A 12,493-nucleotide genomic window follows, 5' to 3' on the forward strand; every position below is an offset into this window, starting at 1 on the left:
CGACTAGCTGTGACCCAAGGGGGCGGAGCCTAACCAGCACGCAACAACCCACGCCACGGGCCCCACAACTCAGTCCTTGAGTGGGCTAGAGACACACGGTCTTGACCGGTGGAGTCAGGTAGGTGTCCCAGAGAGGGGTACACTGTCCCCGACTGGCTCTGACCTGAGGGGCCAGTCTCACCACCACGCCATTATCTATGCCACGGGCCCCACAACTCAGCCCGAGTGGGCTAGAGACACCTGTTCTTCACCAGTGCGGGCGGGTAGGTGGCCCAGAGAGTGTGCACTTGGACAGGAGCCATGTGTACCCAGCTGAGTCAAAATATGATCCATTACATTAACAGGCTTTACACCAGTAAGGAAGCAACATAGCATTGACATTTATTGAAATTACTTGCAGTCTGTGAAGCAGTATGCAACATGAAAAACAACATACCCAGCAATTTTTTGAACAACAGTTTACAGCTCACAGTATATACAGTATGTATTTGGTCTGTGGTTAACAGCCACTGTATGCCAGCAAAGCCATCTGAATCCCCACTTCCAACACGTCTTGATAGCTTCACAAGCACACAACCCAAAAGCAGTCTAAACGGTGGACTCAGAGTTTTCCACAGTCTTTGTCTGTCTGGAGTTAAGCCAAATCCTCCGGAAGGCGAAAGCATACAAAAAGGGGTCGACAGCAGCACTGACGAACGTGACGCACTGAGAAAAGATCTCGACCTTGTCCTTGAAGTGTCCCAGTTCAGATGCCAGGTCAGGGCGTGAGTCGTTCAGCAGAATGGTGATCATTTCCGTAACGTTCACCACATGGACCGGAACCCAGGCAAGAACGAAGATAAGTACGATTCTGATGATGAGTCGGTTCATCCTCTGTGTTCCGCTGAACTGAGCCTTCCTCCTCACCTTCCTCTGGAGGCAGGAGTATGAGGTAACAATGACAGTGAGAGGCAACACAAAGAGTACCAGAGTCTCAAACATAACGGTGGCCAGCTTCTGTCTGTCATTTTCTGCGTATCTGCTGCAGTCATGGGGTCCGTCAGTGGTGCCCCAAGTAGACACAGAGGGGGCCGTCATGACGCCTGCCAGCCCCCAGAGCGCCAGAAGCAGAGCTCCCTCCCCCCTGCGTCCCAGCCGGGCCCAACTATGACGATGAACGACCTGGATGTAGCGCTGGACGCTCATCAGAGTCACCATCTGCACATTGGCGCAGAGTGACCAAATGACCAAGAAGGACATGAACTTGCAGAGGGAGCTGCCAAGGTACCAGCCATGCAGCAGGGTGTAAATCCATATGGGGATGGTGACCAGGCAGAGCAGGTCGCAGCAAGCCAGGCTGAGGATCAGTCTCTGGGTGAAGTTATCCTTCTCCAGCCGGCGAATGAAGACCACCAGCACCACCGTGTTCCCAGGGAGGCCCACCACGCAGCACAGGCCCAGCAGGGTAGCTGTCGCCAGGTTTACTGGGTTCCTCAAGGGGGTGGTGAGGTTGGTGGAGAGGTTGAACGTGGAGGTGAAGTTGTCCGGTAGCTCCATGGCCATCATGACATGAGAGAGAAAGATCACCGACTGCACCAGAAGGCTGATAACAGGCTGCCAGAAAGAGCTGTGACGGATACCTTAAATGTCTCTCATATCCTTCTTGAGGTGTGAAACCAAAACAGGAACTAGCACTATAACGTCAGCTGGTACGTTATAGTGCATTAACATTTCTTACATCCGGTATATCTAAAGGTTTAGCTTATGCTGTTTACAGGTCTCTCTAAAAAAAATCGATCAGACAGCTGCAGCTGATTCAGAACGCTGCTGCTCGAGTCCTCACTAAAACTAAGAAAGTGGATCACATCACTCCAGTTCTGAGGTCTTAACACAGGTTTCCTGTCTGTCAAATAATTTACTTTAAAATACTGGTGTTGGTTTATAAAGCACTGGTTTAGGGCCAAAATATATTTCTGATCTTCTGCTACGTTATGAACCATCCAGACCTCTCAGGTCGTCTGGCACAGGCCTGCTTTCTGTCCCCAGAGTTAAAGGAGAATGTTCGTTTTTGACAACCTGGACCGCCATTTTATAAGGCTTGTTGTGGTTTTCACATGCCTCTGTAATATGATCTTTAGAAATGAAATATAGCTTCCCCACTTGCTCCAGCACGCATGCCCACAGCGCGCAGACTGGCTATACTCCATCTCTAGGCTACACTCGCGGCTCACATTCTCTACGCTACGACCACAACCATAAGTCTACGCTCTATGCAAGCACAACTAGCGATTCATAAAAACAGATTGATGAAAACAACCGTTTCGCGGCAGAAAATTTATTTTTTTAGAAGCTCCATTCTCAATGCCCCGTCCACCGCCATTACATGGATATACTTGGCTCGCGCTGGATTTTAAATTTCTTCAACAGGCCTCCGAATTACACCAAAGTTATCTTGGTGAGTCAAACGTCTTATAATATGCCGTAAATAAGGTCCAGGTTGTCAAAAACGAACATTCTCTTTTAAAACAAAACATGGAGAAGCAGCGTTCAGTTTTTATGCTCCACATATCTAGAACAAACTTCCGGAAAACTGCAGGTCTGCTGCAACTCTCAGTTCTTTTAAATCAAGACTAAAGACTTTTTTTTTTGCCGCTGCTTTTTATTAAATCAAATAATTCATTCATACAATGCACCGTATCTTTTATTCCTGTATTTTATTTTTTCAGCATTTTGTTTTAAATGTCCTTTTTTTGCATTTCATTTTATATGACCTTTTATGTGTTTCTCTCACTTTGTCTTGATACTTTTAATGTTTCATGTACTTTAAATTGCCTTGTTGCTGAAATGTGCTGTACAAATAAGCTTGCCTTGCCTTGCTATGAATTAAATTTGAAAACACTCAATTGGAAATTAATGAAGAGAAAGTAAATTATAGTTCATGCTCCCAAGTGTACACCTATTGATATTTGAATGTGTTGGGAAAATCTGAATATATTGGGCAAATCTGTTTTTCAGAATGTTGTGTGGCTACTTATTCTTCGTCTCCTTGATGGTTTGGACATCCTGGTTACTGTTTGCCAGGTCTGTGTGGGTAGGGGGTACTGTAGTGCAGGTTTTGTTAGAGAATCTGTACAAATCTGTAGAATCTTGCCACATTCCCAGGTTGAGGTAGTTTCACAATGAATGGATTATTTTTTCGCAAAAAATGAATGGAGGTGAATGGGCGGCCATGTTTGGGTGGCTGTGTGACACACCGCTCAGGTCGCAGCTGGCATGGGGAAGTTCGGTGCACCCCGTGCTCTCCACCCGCACCCTCCAGTCCAAACCCTGTGTCTCTAGTGACCCCACACAGGGAGCTGGCTTCGCTCAAATTTTTCTTTTAATGTGAGGATCTGCCCTGCGATTCAGATCCTCTCTAAAATGTAATGGGTTCTAAGGTGGTCCGTGCTACAACCCTCCACCGAGTTTCATGAAAATCGCTGTGGTCGTTTTTGCCTAATCCTGCTAACAAACCAACAAACAAAACAATAAATGAACTAGAAATGCTGCTCGGAGAGCATGAATGCATTTTGTGTGTTCTTACCCTGTTATCAGCTAGACTAGAGGGCAAACCATGTTGCTCCACAGCTTACAAGAAGTAACCTACATTGGGACAGTTACTGCAGTTATTTGTGAAAGCCCCATTTGATGCGATATCATGCGCCCTCCTCCTGATGGTGTTTAAGCACCGAGTCCGCTGCAGTATACTGTGTATATACGGCGTTGTGTTCCCAGGGAGGCCCACCACGCACCATAGGCCCTGCAGGGACCGGCTGCCACCACGTCCACTGGGTTCCCCAAGCGACTTGTGGGGGTGGTGGAGTGGTTGAAAGTAGAGCTGAAGTTGTCCGGTTGCTTCATGGCCATCTTGACATGAAAGAGAAAGTTAAAGCCATGCAGCATGCTGATAGCAGTTCATCGGTTAAGCGCAATGACATTTATCTGAAGTGTTGTATACACGGGCGGTTTTAGCTATGTGCAGCCTCAGCCCGTGCCTTGCCCACCCAATCCAAAAAGAAAAAAAGCCTGATTGCTCCAATGACCATCATGGCATGAAAGAGAAAGAGAGAGATCACAGAGTGGTTTGTGAAACCAGTAAGCGATTGATGAAGAGAAGTAACAGATACTGTAAGAGAAGTGACAGATACTTAAGCTCATGTCATACATGAGGTAGGAAACAGGGGGTGGGGGTTGTAACCAGGAAGCCGGCTCGTACTTCATAGCGACATCAGTGATACCGGAATGCCCCTATGGTTAACCACAACTACATTTATCTGATATAGTCAGACAGAAAAGAGCCCAGGTAACAGAGTCTTAAGGGACAGATGTTTAAGTCATAAATTTTAATTTGAAAACACTCAACTGGAAAGGAATAAAGAGAATGTAAAATAATAATTTGGCACACTGCAACTCATGCACCTACGTGTACGCCTATTGAGAAATAATCTGAATGTATTGGGCAAATCTTCCTGTAGGAGTAAAAGTACCTTAGACATGTGTGTATTAATTATACAGTCAAGTGTTGTTGTAAATATCCACATTATAAGCAGAGTTCATAATTTTTTCTATCTTTATAAAAAAAAAAAAAAAAAGAACTCTGCATATAATAATAAGGAACAGTTTAAACAATACCTCCATTGTCACATCGTAGGAAGCCTTTTTGCTACGTTTGTATTTATGTTCTTCATGCCTGTTTTTCAAAGAGTTGTGTGAGAATGTATTAATTCTTTGTCTTTTTGATGTTTTGAACATTTGGATTCAATCAATCAATCAAAGCTTTATTTTCTGTTCCTGTTTGCTTGGTCCGTGTGGGTAGTGGGCTGTGCAGGTTTTGTTAGAGGATCTGTATGACCCACTGCTACCACCTGGTGTGTGTTTGTTGGAAACAAAATACATCGGTTGTTTAGGCTGCAATAGCCTACACGACAACTTGTCTGTTATTTCATTTATTTATTTATGTCTGTCATTTCATTTATTTATTATCATTTGCTCTAATTGTTCTAATGTTGGGTTGTTTTTAGGCTATACCATTTTGTTCTGCGAATACAGTAGCCTATGGATGCAGTGTAGGCCTCATTTGAGAGTAAAGTACTGTATTTGATCAAAGCATGCACTCAAGTGGAAATTTGTTTATTTTATTCTAGGCTACTGTAGGCCTATTATAGCCTAATAGCCAACTAAACTCATACAGCCTAGCCTATTTGATTGCAATTTTGATGCATTTTCACAAGTAATTAAGGGTATATGTTGGTCTATTATGAGTCTATATGAAACAAGTATACCACTTATTGAATTTGGTGCATTTTAACATATGTTTCAGTCATCCGGACATTTCAGAGATACGAACGACCTTCCGTTGGGTTCGGATAAGTGGGGTCCTAATGTATTTCTCTTTCTTTATTATTATTATTAGGTGGGCTAGCTTGCAGAAGCTAGCCCATCTTGTGATATTCCCACTATTTCTTTCATTAGGTGGGCTAGCTTGCAGAAGCTAGCCCAACTTGTGATATTCCCACTATTTCTTTCATTAGGTGGGCTAGCTTGCAGAAGCTAGCCCAACTTGTGATATTCCCACTATTTCTTACTTTATTATTATTCTCTCCAGTTTTTGTCTCCTTTATAACTTCTTCATACTTTGTGCTAGAAACTTCATTCAAACTTCCAAATGTTCACAATGTTTAGCTCTTTAACGGGTGTATTCAGATTTTTTATATTTTTTATCGTATTTTAGAAATTTTACTTTTAAAACTATTTTTTGTCCCATTGAAACTGCTTGAAACTGCTTTTGGAATGTTCAGTTCATGTTTATGTTTTTAGAGTGGTGGCAGCAGTTGCTTTGAAAATATTCACACATTTAGTAAACTGCTGGCACTCCTACAGTTTTGAACGCTCACACACATTATATATCAAAATGTTCACACAACTGTGCTGATTCGTACAATGTAAGTATCTAAGCTGTGTGACTTATAGTTTTCGCTGTATGACGATTTGTTCGCCAACTGCGCTCCCCATTGAAACGTATGGCAACGCACTTACTTTTGAGCTGCTAATTTTGCATTTTTACCCTTTTTCTAACTTGTCGCCATGCCTACAGTGTTTAAGCTATACGGACATATTATACATTGAAATGTTCTTCAAGTTCTCAGGATTCCTATGGTGTCAATATATAAGCTGTAACATTTATAGTTTTCGCGAGAGAGCTGTCTGAAGCGGACCATGTCTAGGATCAGAGTGTCAGTTGGGATTAGACTGGTGGCAGCTGTTGCTTTTTTTGAATTTGTGTGCATGTGCAGCCTCTCTTAAAGGTACAGGCACCCTTTTATAACTAATGTGGTAGCACAGAACTCAGCCAAAGTGGAAAAGAGACACATGATCTTCACTGGTGGGGGCCGGGGGGTAGCCCGGAGAGGAGTACACCGTCCTCCTCCTCCTCCACCGTCGTGACTGGCTATGACCAAAAGGGCCGTGGCCTCGCCACCACGCCACTATTCACGCCACAGAACCCACTTTTCAGCCTGAGTGGGCTAGAGAGACAGTCTTCTATGGTGGATGCATGAAAATTGCCCGGAGGTCACTGTACTGTCCCCGACTAGCTGTGACCCAAGGGGGCAGAGTCTCGCCACCATGCCACTGTCCACGCCACGGGCCCCACAACTCAGCCCGAGTGGGCTAGAGACGCATGGTCTTCACCGGTGTGGGCGGGTAGGTGGCCCGGAGAGGGGTACACTGTCCCTGACCAGCTCTGACCTGAGGGGGCGGAGTCTCGCCACCACACCACTGTCCACGCCATGGACCCCAAAATTCAGCCCCTGAGTGGGCTAGAGACACAGTCTTTGCCGGTGGGTGCATGGAGATTGCCCGGTCCGTAGTAGTACTTACAGTAGCTGTTACATACAGCTGCAGCAGCTAGCCCACCTCACATTTTCTACAGGAAATGTATTTTCTAGTTATTATTATTATTTTATTATAGGCTATCTAGCCTACATTGCAGGATGTAGGCTAAATAAATCAAAAATTTCTCATACACTGTGTCCTTCTATAGGCCTATATTTAAAAATATGCCATCATCATCAACGGTGTAGGAATCTTGGGAGAGCCGTCGTTCAAGCAGTTGAATTTCCAAGTGAAGTTTGCGCTTCTCAAGTTCAAGCTTCTCCTTTTCTACACGCAATTTCTCGGTCTCCATCTCCACTCTCAAGATTTCCTTTTCCACCAGCACACTTTGGGGGTCCGGACTGCATCTCCTTGCCCTTTCAGGTGATGGTCTTTGCAGTGATGGTCGAGGTGCGGTAGGCCTAGGCCTACTTGGCGCTGAAGTCTGACCGTCATCCGATTCTGCAATAAGGTGGTTTTATTAAGTCTACAGTCAATTTGAAATTGTCATAGGCTACTACAAAGTTGTAGGTTATCCTATTATTTAGACCCTACCTTCATTGGTGATGTCTGTTACACTACTGCTACTGTAGATGAGTTGGCGGTGTCTGATGGAGTCTCGCTAATAACTGTGGCCTGCTGGGGCTGGGATAGGCCTTGCGGTGCTATCTGTGCACCTAAGTCCATTGAAGGTGGGCGAATCGTCCCACCCAAACAGATCTATTATTACAGAACAATAAGGGGACACTTTGGGTAGCGGACCACCCCCTTTTTCACCTCTTCTTCAGTCCTACAGCCAACTCCTCCTTCTCCGCTGCTGTAATTGAACTCCATACGGCCTATTGGTGATGTTATTATGTTGTGATATTAGAATAGACCTGTATTTGCTGTAGAGTTCAATAATTTTGCGTGTTTCGGTGTCAGAATAGTTCATCTTGCGTTTTTTCGTCTCCATTTTCTGCACTTTCAACTAAACGCTAAAATCCGTTACTTAGTAACCACTGTAATACATGTATTCGTGTGAGCACATAATAGAATGTTTCCACTGTAATAGAATGTATCCGTGAGCGCGCGTCCCCCACGCCCGGCATAACTACGCCTAGGTGTAATTTCTGATGGTGCAACAGGCGTAAATATTCAGGACTAGGCTGGACGTTGCTAAGCCCGACGTAGGGCTTACGCCTAACTGTTTTACATCCAGCTGGTGCAACCGGCCCCAGGAGTTTAGGGTTAATAACCAGGTGGTTAGAGTTAATAAACAGGTGGTTAGGGTTAATAACCAGGAGGTTAGGGTTAATAACCAGGTGGTTAGGGTTAATAACCAGGAGGTTAGGGTTAATAACCAGGTGGTTAGGGTTAATAACCAGGTGGTTAGGGTTAATAACCAGGTGGTTAGGGTTAATAACCAGGAGGTTAGGGTTAATAACCAGGTGGTTAGGGTTAATAACCAGGTGGTTAGGGTTAATAACCAGGAGGTTAGGGTTATTTACCAGGAGGGCATCGAAGGTCAGCTGGACATCGCTGCAGTGTTTGAGGTCTATGTAGTGCATGAGCAGTTCTCTGGTGTCCAACTGCATGAAGACGGCCAGCAGCTAGAGGATGGAAGCAGAGATAAAGGAGCATTAAAAATCAAGCTCTCTCTTCATAGTAATAAACATCCCTGAATTAATAGCGGCGTATTTCTTCCAAGCACACAAAAAGTGTGAAAACCCCCTGTAACGTCCAGGTGACTGACGGGGAGCCATCTCACCTCCTGGTAGTCCCCCAGGGGGGTGAGGTATTGGAGGATGAGGCGTTGCTCCATGGCTGGGGTGAGGGGGTGCAGGCGGTAGTTGTTCCCTATCACCCAGGGGCTCATCTCAGACCAGCTGCTGTTGGCCAGCTGCTCGCTGGTACTGCTCTCCTGCTCCGGGTCGACCCCGGATCCGCCCCCTGGCTCGGAGCAGAAGTTGAGTTTCTGCTTGGCCTTCCTCCCGCTCTCAGCCGGCGCTCCCCTCCTCCTGCCCAGCCCCGCCCCGGACCCCGGCCTGAGCTCCGGGGCGGCGGCCTGGTACAGAGGGTCCGGCGCGGGCTTCACACTCCCGCCCCCGTAGCTGCTGGCCTTCTGGGCGGATCCCAGAAGGAACCAGGGTCTGGCTCTGGCTTCGCAGGCTGGTCTCTCTTTGCTGCTCTCCCCGTCCTTCGTCTGCCCCTGCTCCCTCTCCCCCGGCTCCTCGTCCGGGGGCTGGGGCAGAGGCTCGGGGGTCTTCTCGGACCCCTGGAGGCTCTGGGAGTCTTTGGCCTGCAGGACCCTCAGACGCTGCACCATCAGAGGGACCTGAGAGTCACGGCAGAGAGAGAAGACAACCAGACCGGATCTTCACACAACAGCTCAAAAACCACATGTAAATAAGAGTGTGTGTGTGTGTGTGTGTGTTTGTCTAAGACTGCAGACTGTACCAGAGCAGAGTTGTCCTCGCGGTAGTTGGCGGCGATCTCCTGGTTCTCCATGGCCCTGGCCAGCAGGCCTGTGGCGTAGACGCTGAGGGGCCGGTCTGCCTCTCTGGCCCAGAGGAACAGCTTCTCCACCAGACCCTCCTGACAACACAACCAGGGATCAGACCACACACACGCACAACCAGGGATCAGACCACACACACCAGGGTTTCCGTTTCCGTCCGGGTTTCCACCATAGATAAACCTGCCTATAGGCTAGCGGGCCACCATAGATAAACCTGCCTATAGGCTAGCGGGCCACCATAGATAAACCTGCCTATAGGCAAGCGGGCCACCATCGATAAACCTGCCTATAGGCTAGCGGGCCACCATAGATAAACCTGCCTATAGGCAAGCGGGCCACCATAGATAAACCTGCCTATAGGCTAGTGGGCCACCATAGATAAACCTGCCTATAGGCAAGCGGGCCACCATAGATAAACCTGCCTATAGGCTAGCGGGCCACCATAGATAAACCTGCCTATAGGCTAGCGGGCCACCATAGCAAGCGAGAGGGAGCCTGATCGAGGTACGGAGCTTGAGGCGAAAATGGAAAGGCCTATTAATATCGAATGGAAATTAGCCTATGCACGTTGCAAGTTCTTACACTTTATTTAAGTAGGCTATATTTATTTTCAAAGAGTTTTGTTCTATTTTAGCCTATCTGATAAAAGGCCGAAATTAGGCTATAGGCCTAGCCTATGAATTCCAATCAGCGCAGCCGTAGGCTTTAAATAAAAATGTTACGAGAAGCCTAAATGTTGCCTAACCTCTTGCACTTTTAAATAAAAATGTTATATATCTAGACATGCATTGTGGCATCTCTTTATTTAGCCCAGCCCGCCTATCAGTTGTTTCTCAACAGGTATGTCCTCCTCATCCTCATAGCCTACTGCGATGTCCGTGGTTGATGCCGTTTTATTGATAAAAATGGTAGGCTAAAACTGGCAAGAGAAATTAGTAAAGACATATATCTGTCGCGAATCCCAAACCAATTAGCCTACATCCTGAAATCCGATTCATGCAATTGAAATAAACATTCATGTTCTAGCCTACAGTCGCAATTCAAAGGTTTCAATTATTTTTGTGGCTGTGCAATTACATATAGGCCTAGCGCATGGCATCATGACAGCCTATCACACATTTAATCATACAGATGCGAAATAAGACAATAAGGCCCTGTCCACACAAGCCTGTGTACTTTTGCAACCGTGTATTTGTCTCCACGGTTGCACTGTTCGTCCACATGCAACCGCGCTTTCGGGCCCCTGAAACCGTGTTCGTTTGAAACCGGAGTCCAGGGTGAAGTTTTTGGACAATTCCGGTTTCAGCGGTTGCGTGTGGATATGATAACCGCAGTCTTTTATTGCTCGTCTCCATTGTTTGACGTCAGAGCAACGGTAAACACAGGAAGTAAACAGTAGCTGTGTTGGAAATCGTTAACTCATTTCAGCTTATAATTGTAGCATCCCAAGCTTATTATTTTACAGAGTAGAGATTTTTTTCATTTAATGAATAAAATAATTAAAATATACATTTATATATAATTTATTTAGTTTAGTTGACATTCTTGCTCCGCCTCTGCAGACAGCAAACACAGATCAGTAGGCTACACCTGACATTGTATTATTCCAATAGCCTACTTTTCCTGATGTTTTAGGTTTTTGCCATGGTATCGTTTCAGTATCAGTATCGAGATACTTTTAGCACGTATCGAATTTATAATTTTGGTATTGTGACAACACTAGTCAGAAGAGGCAGCAAACATGTCGGACGACAATGAGAAGATCCATGCTGCACCTCCACAATTCAAATCGCACATCTGGAAGAAATTCGGCTTTCATAACTCACCAGGTTAAAAAAAATCGTCATATTGAATCGCAATATTACAGAATCGCAATCGCCACAAAAATCGCAATATAAATCGAATCGGCACCCAAGTATCGGGATAAAATCGAATTGGGAGGTCCCTGCCAATTCCCGTCCCTACCACACACACAACCAGGAATCAGACCACACACACACACACACACACACACACACACACACACACACGCACGCACGCACGCACGCACGCACGCACACACACACGGAATCAGACCACACACAAGGAATCAGACCACACACACCAGGAATCTCAATTAATCATAAGGTGATCGATGAATGCTATGTCTGAATAGGGTTACTCAGGGGCGGAAAATATACGGAAATTTACCATGGGAAGTTAAGAACAGGAATTTAGGAAGTTTCTACCTTTTTTGTAGCTTAAAACAGCTTTATTTCAACAATTTTAAAATTGTATTTTATACTTATTTTAGGATTTGATCCCGTCCCCTCGGCTCACAACTGTAATTCCAACACCAGACAGGTTGCTGTTGTGTGACTCTCAAGTCCAGATTAATCTCCAGGCCAGGGACATGTCCTACCTTCTCCTGGAAGACCACGGCCGTCTCCAGGCCAGGGACGATGTTCTGCAGCAGGCGGCACGCTGCTGTGTTCAGGTTCAGCTCCCGGCTGGTCATCACATAGCTGTTTAACAGCTGCAGTGACGGACACAGAGACACAGGGACACACGCACGCACGCGCACACACACCACGCACGCACACACGCACAAACAGAATGGAAGGACAAATGTAGTTTGGGATAACCATGAACAAGTGATCTTGTCCATTTCACACTGGTCTGTATGGAGAGTGAAGTGGTCAGAGACTCTGATGACTACGGTCGTCTGCAGCGAGACTCACCGCGTTGGTGAAGTCATCGTTCTTGAAGAGGATCTTGAGCAGATGTCCCAGCATGCATTCTGGATCCGCTCTTCCTGTATGCAAGCAAAAACAGAAGAGAAAAAACATTCAAGTGTGTAAGAAATGTTCAGGTGTGTAAGAAACGTTCAGGTGTGTAAGAAACGTTCAGGTGTGTAAGAAACGTTCAGGTGTGTAAGAAACGTTCTGGTCTGTATGAAACGTTCTGGTCTGTATGAAACGTTCTGGTCTCTATGAAACGTTCTGGTCTCTATGAAACGTTCTGGTCTCTATGAAACGTTCTGGTCTCTATGAAACGTTCTGGTCTGTATGAAACGTTCTGGTCTCTATGAAACGTTCTGGTCTCTATGAAACGTTCTGGTCT

General features: G+C 45.9%; 1 protein-coding gene across 1 annotated transcript in view; it reads right to left on the minus strand.

Annotated features, from left to right (window-relative positions):
* The window catches only part of LOC311313435 (DDB1- and CUL4-associated factor 1-like), a 33,729-nt gene that overhangs the window by 18,585 nt on the left and 2,651 nt on the right, over positions 1-12,493 (minus strand). Inside the window, exons 4-8 of the mRNA XM_084443560.1 lie at positions 12,112-12,185; positions 11,793-11,906; positions 9,331-9,468; positions 8,642-9,208; positions 8,382-8,483 (exon numbers count right to left, since the gene is read on the minus strand). Of these exons, the coding sequence (XP_084299686.1) occupies positions 8,382-8,483; positions 8,642-9,208; positions 9,331-9,468; positions 11,793-11,906; positions 12,112-12,185 (995 nt within the window). The remainder of the gene's footprint in view (positions 1-8,381; positions 8,484-8,641; positions 9,209-9,330; positions 9,469-11,792; positions 11,907-12,111; positions 12,186-12,493) is intronic.

The sequence above is a fragment of the Borostomias antarcticus genome, assembly GCF_949987555.1.
Source record: "Borostomias antarcticus genome assembly, chromosome: 9".
In the NCBI taxonomy this organism is placed as follows: Eukaryota; Metazoa; Chordata; class Actinopteri; order Stomiiformes; family Stomiidae; genus Borostomias; species Borostomias antarcticus.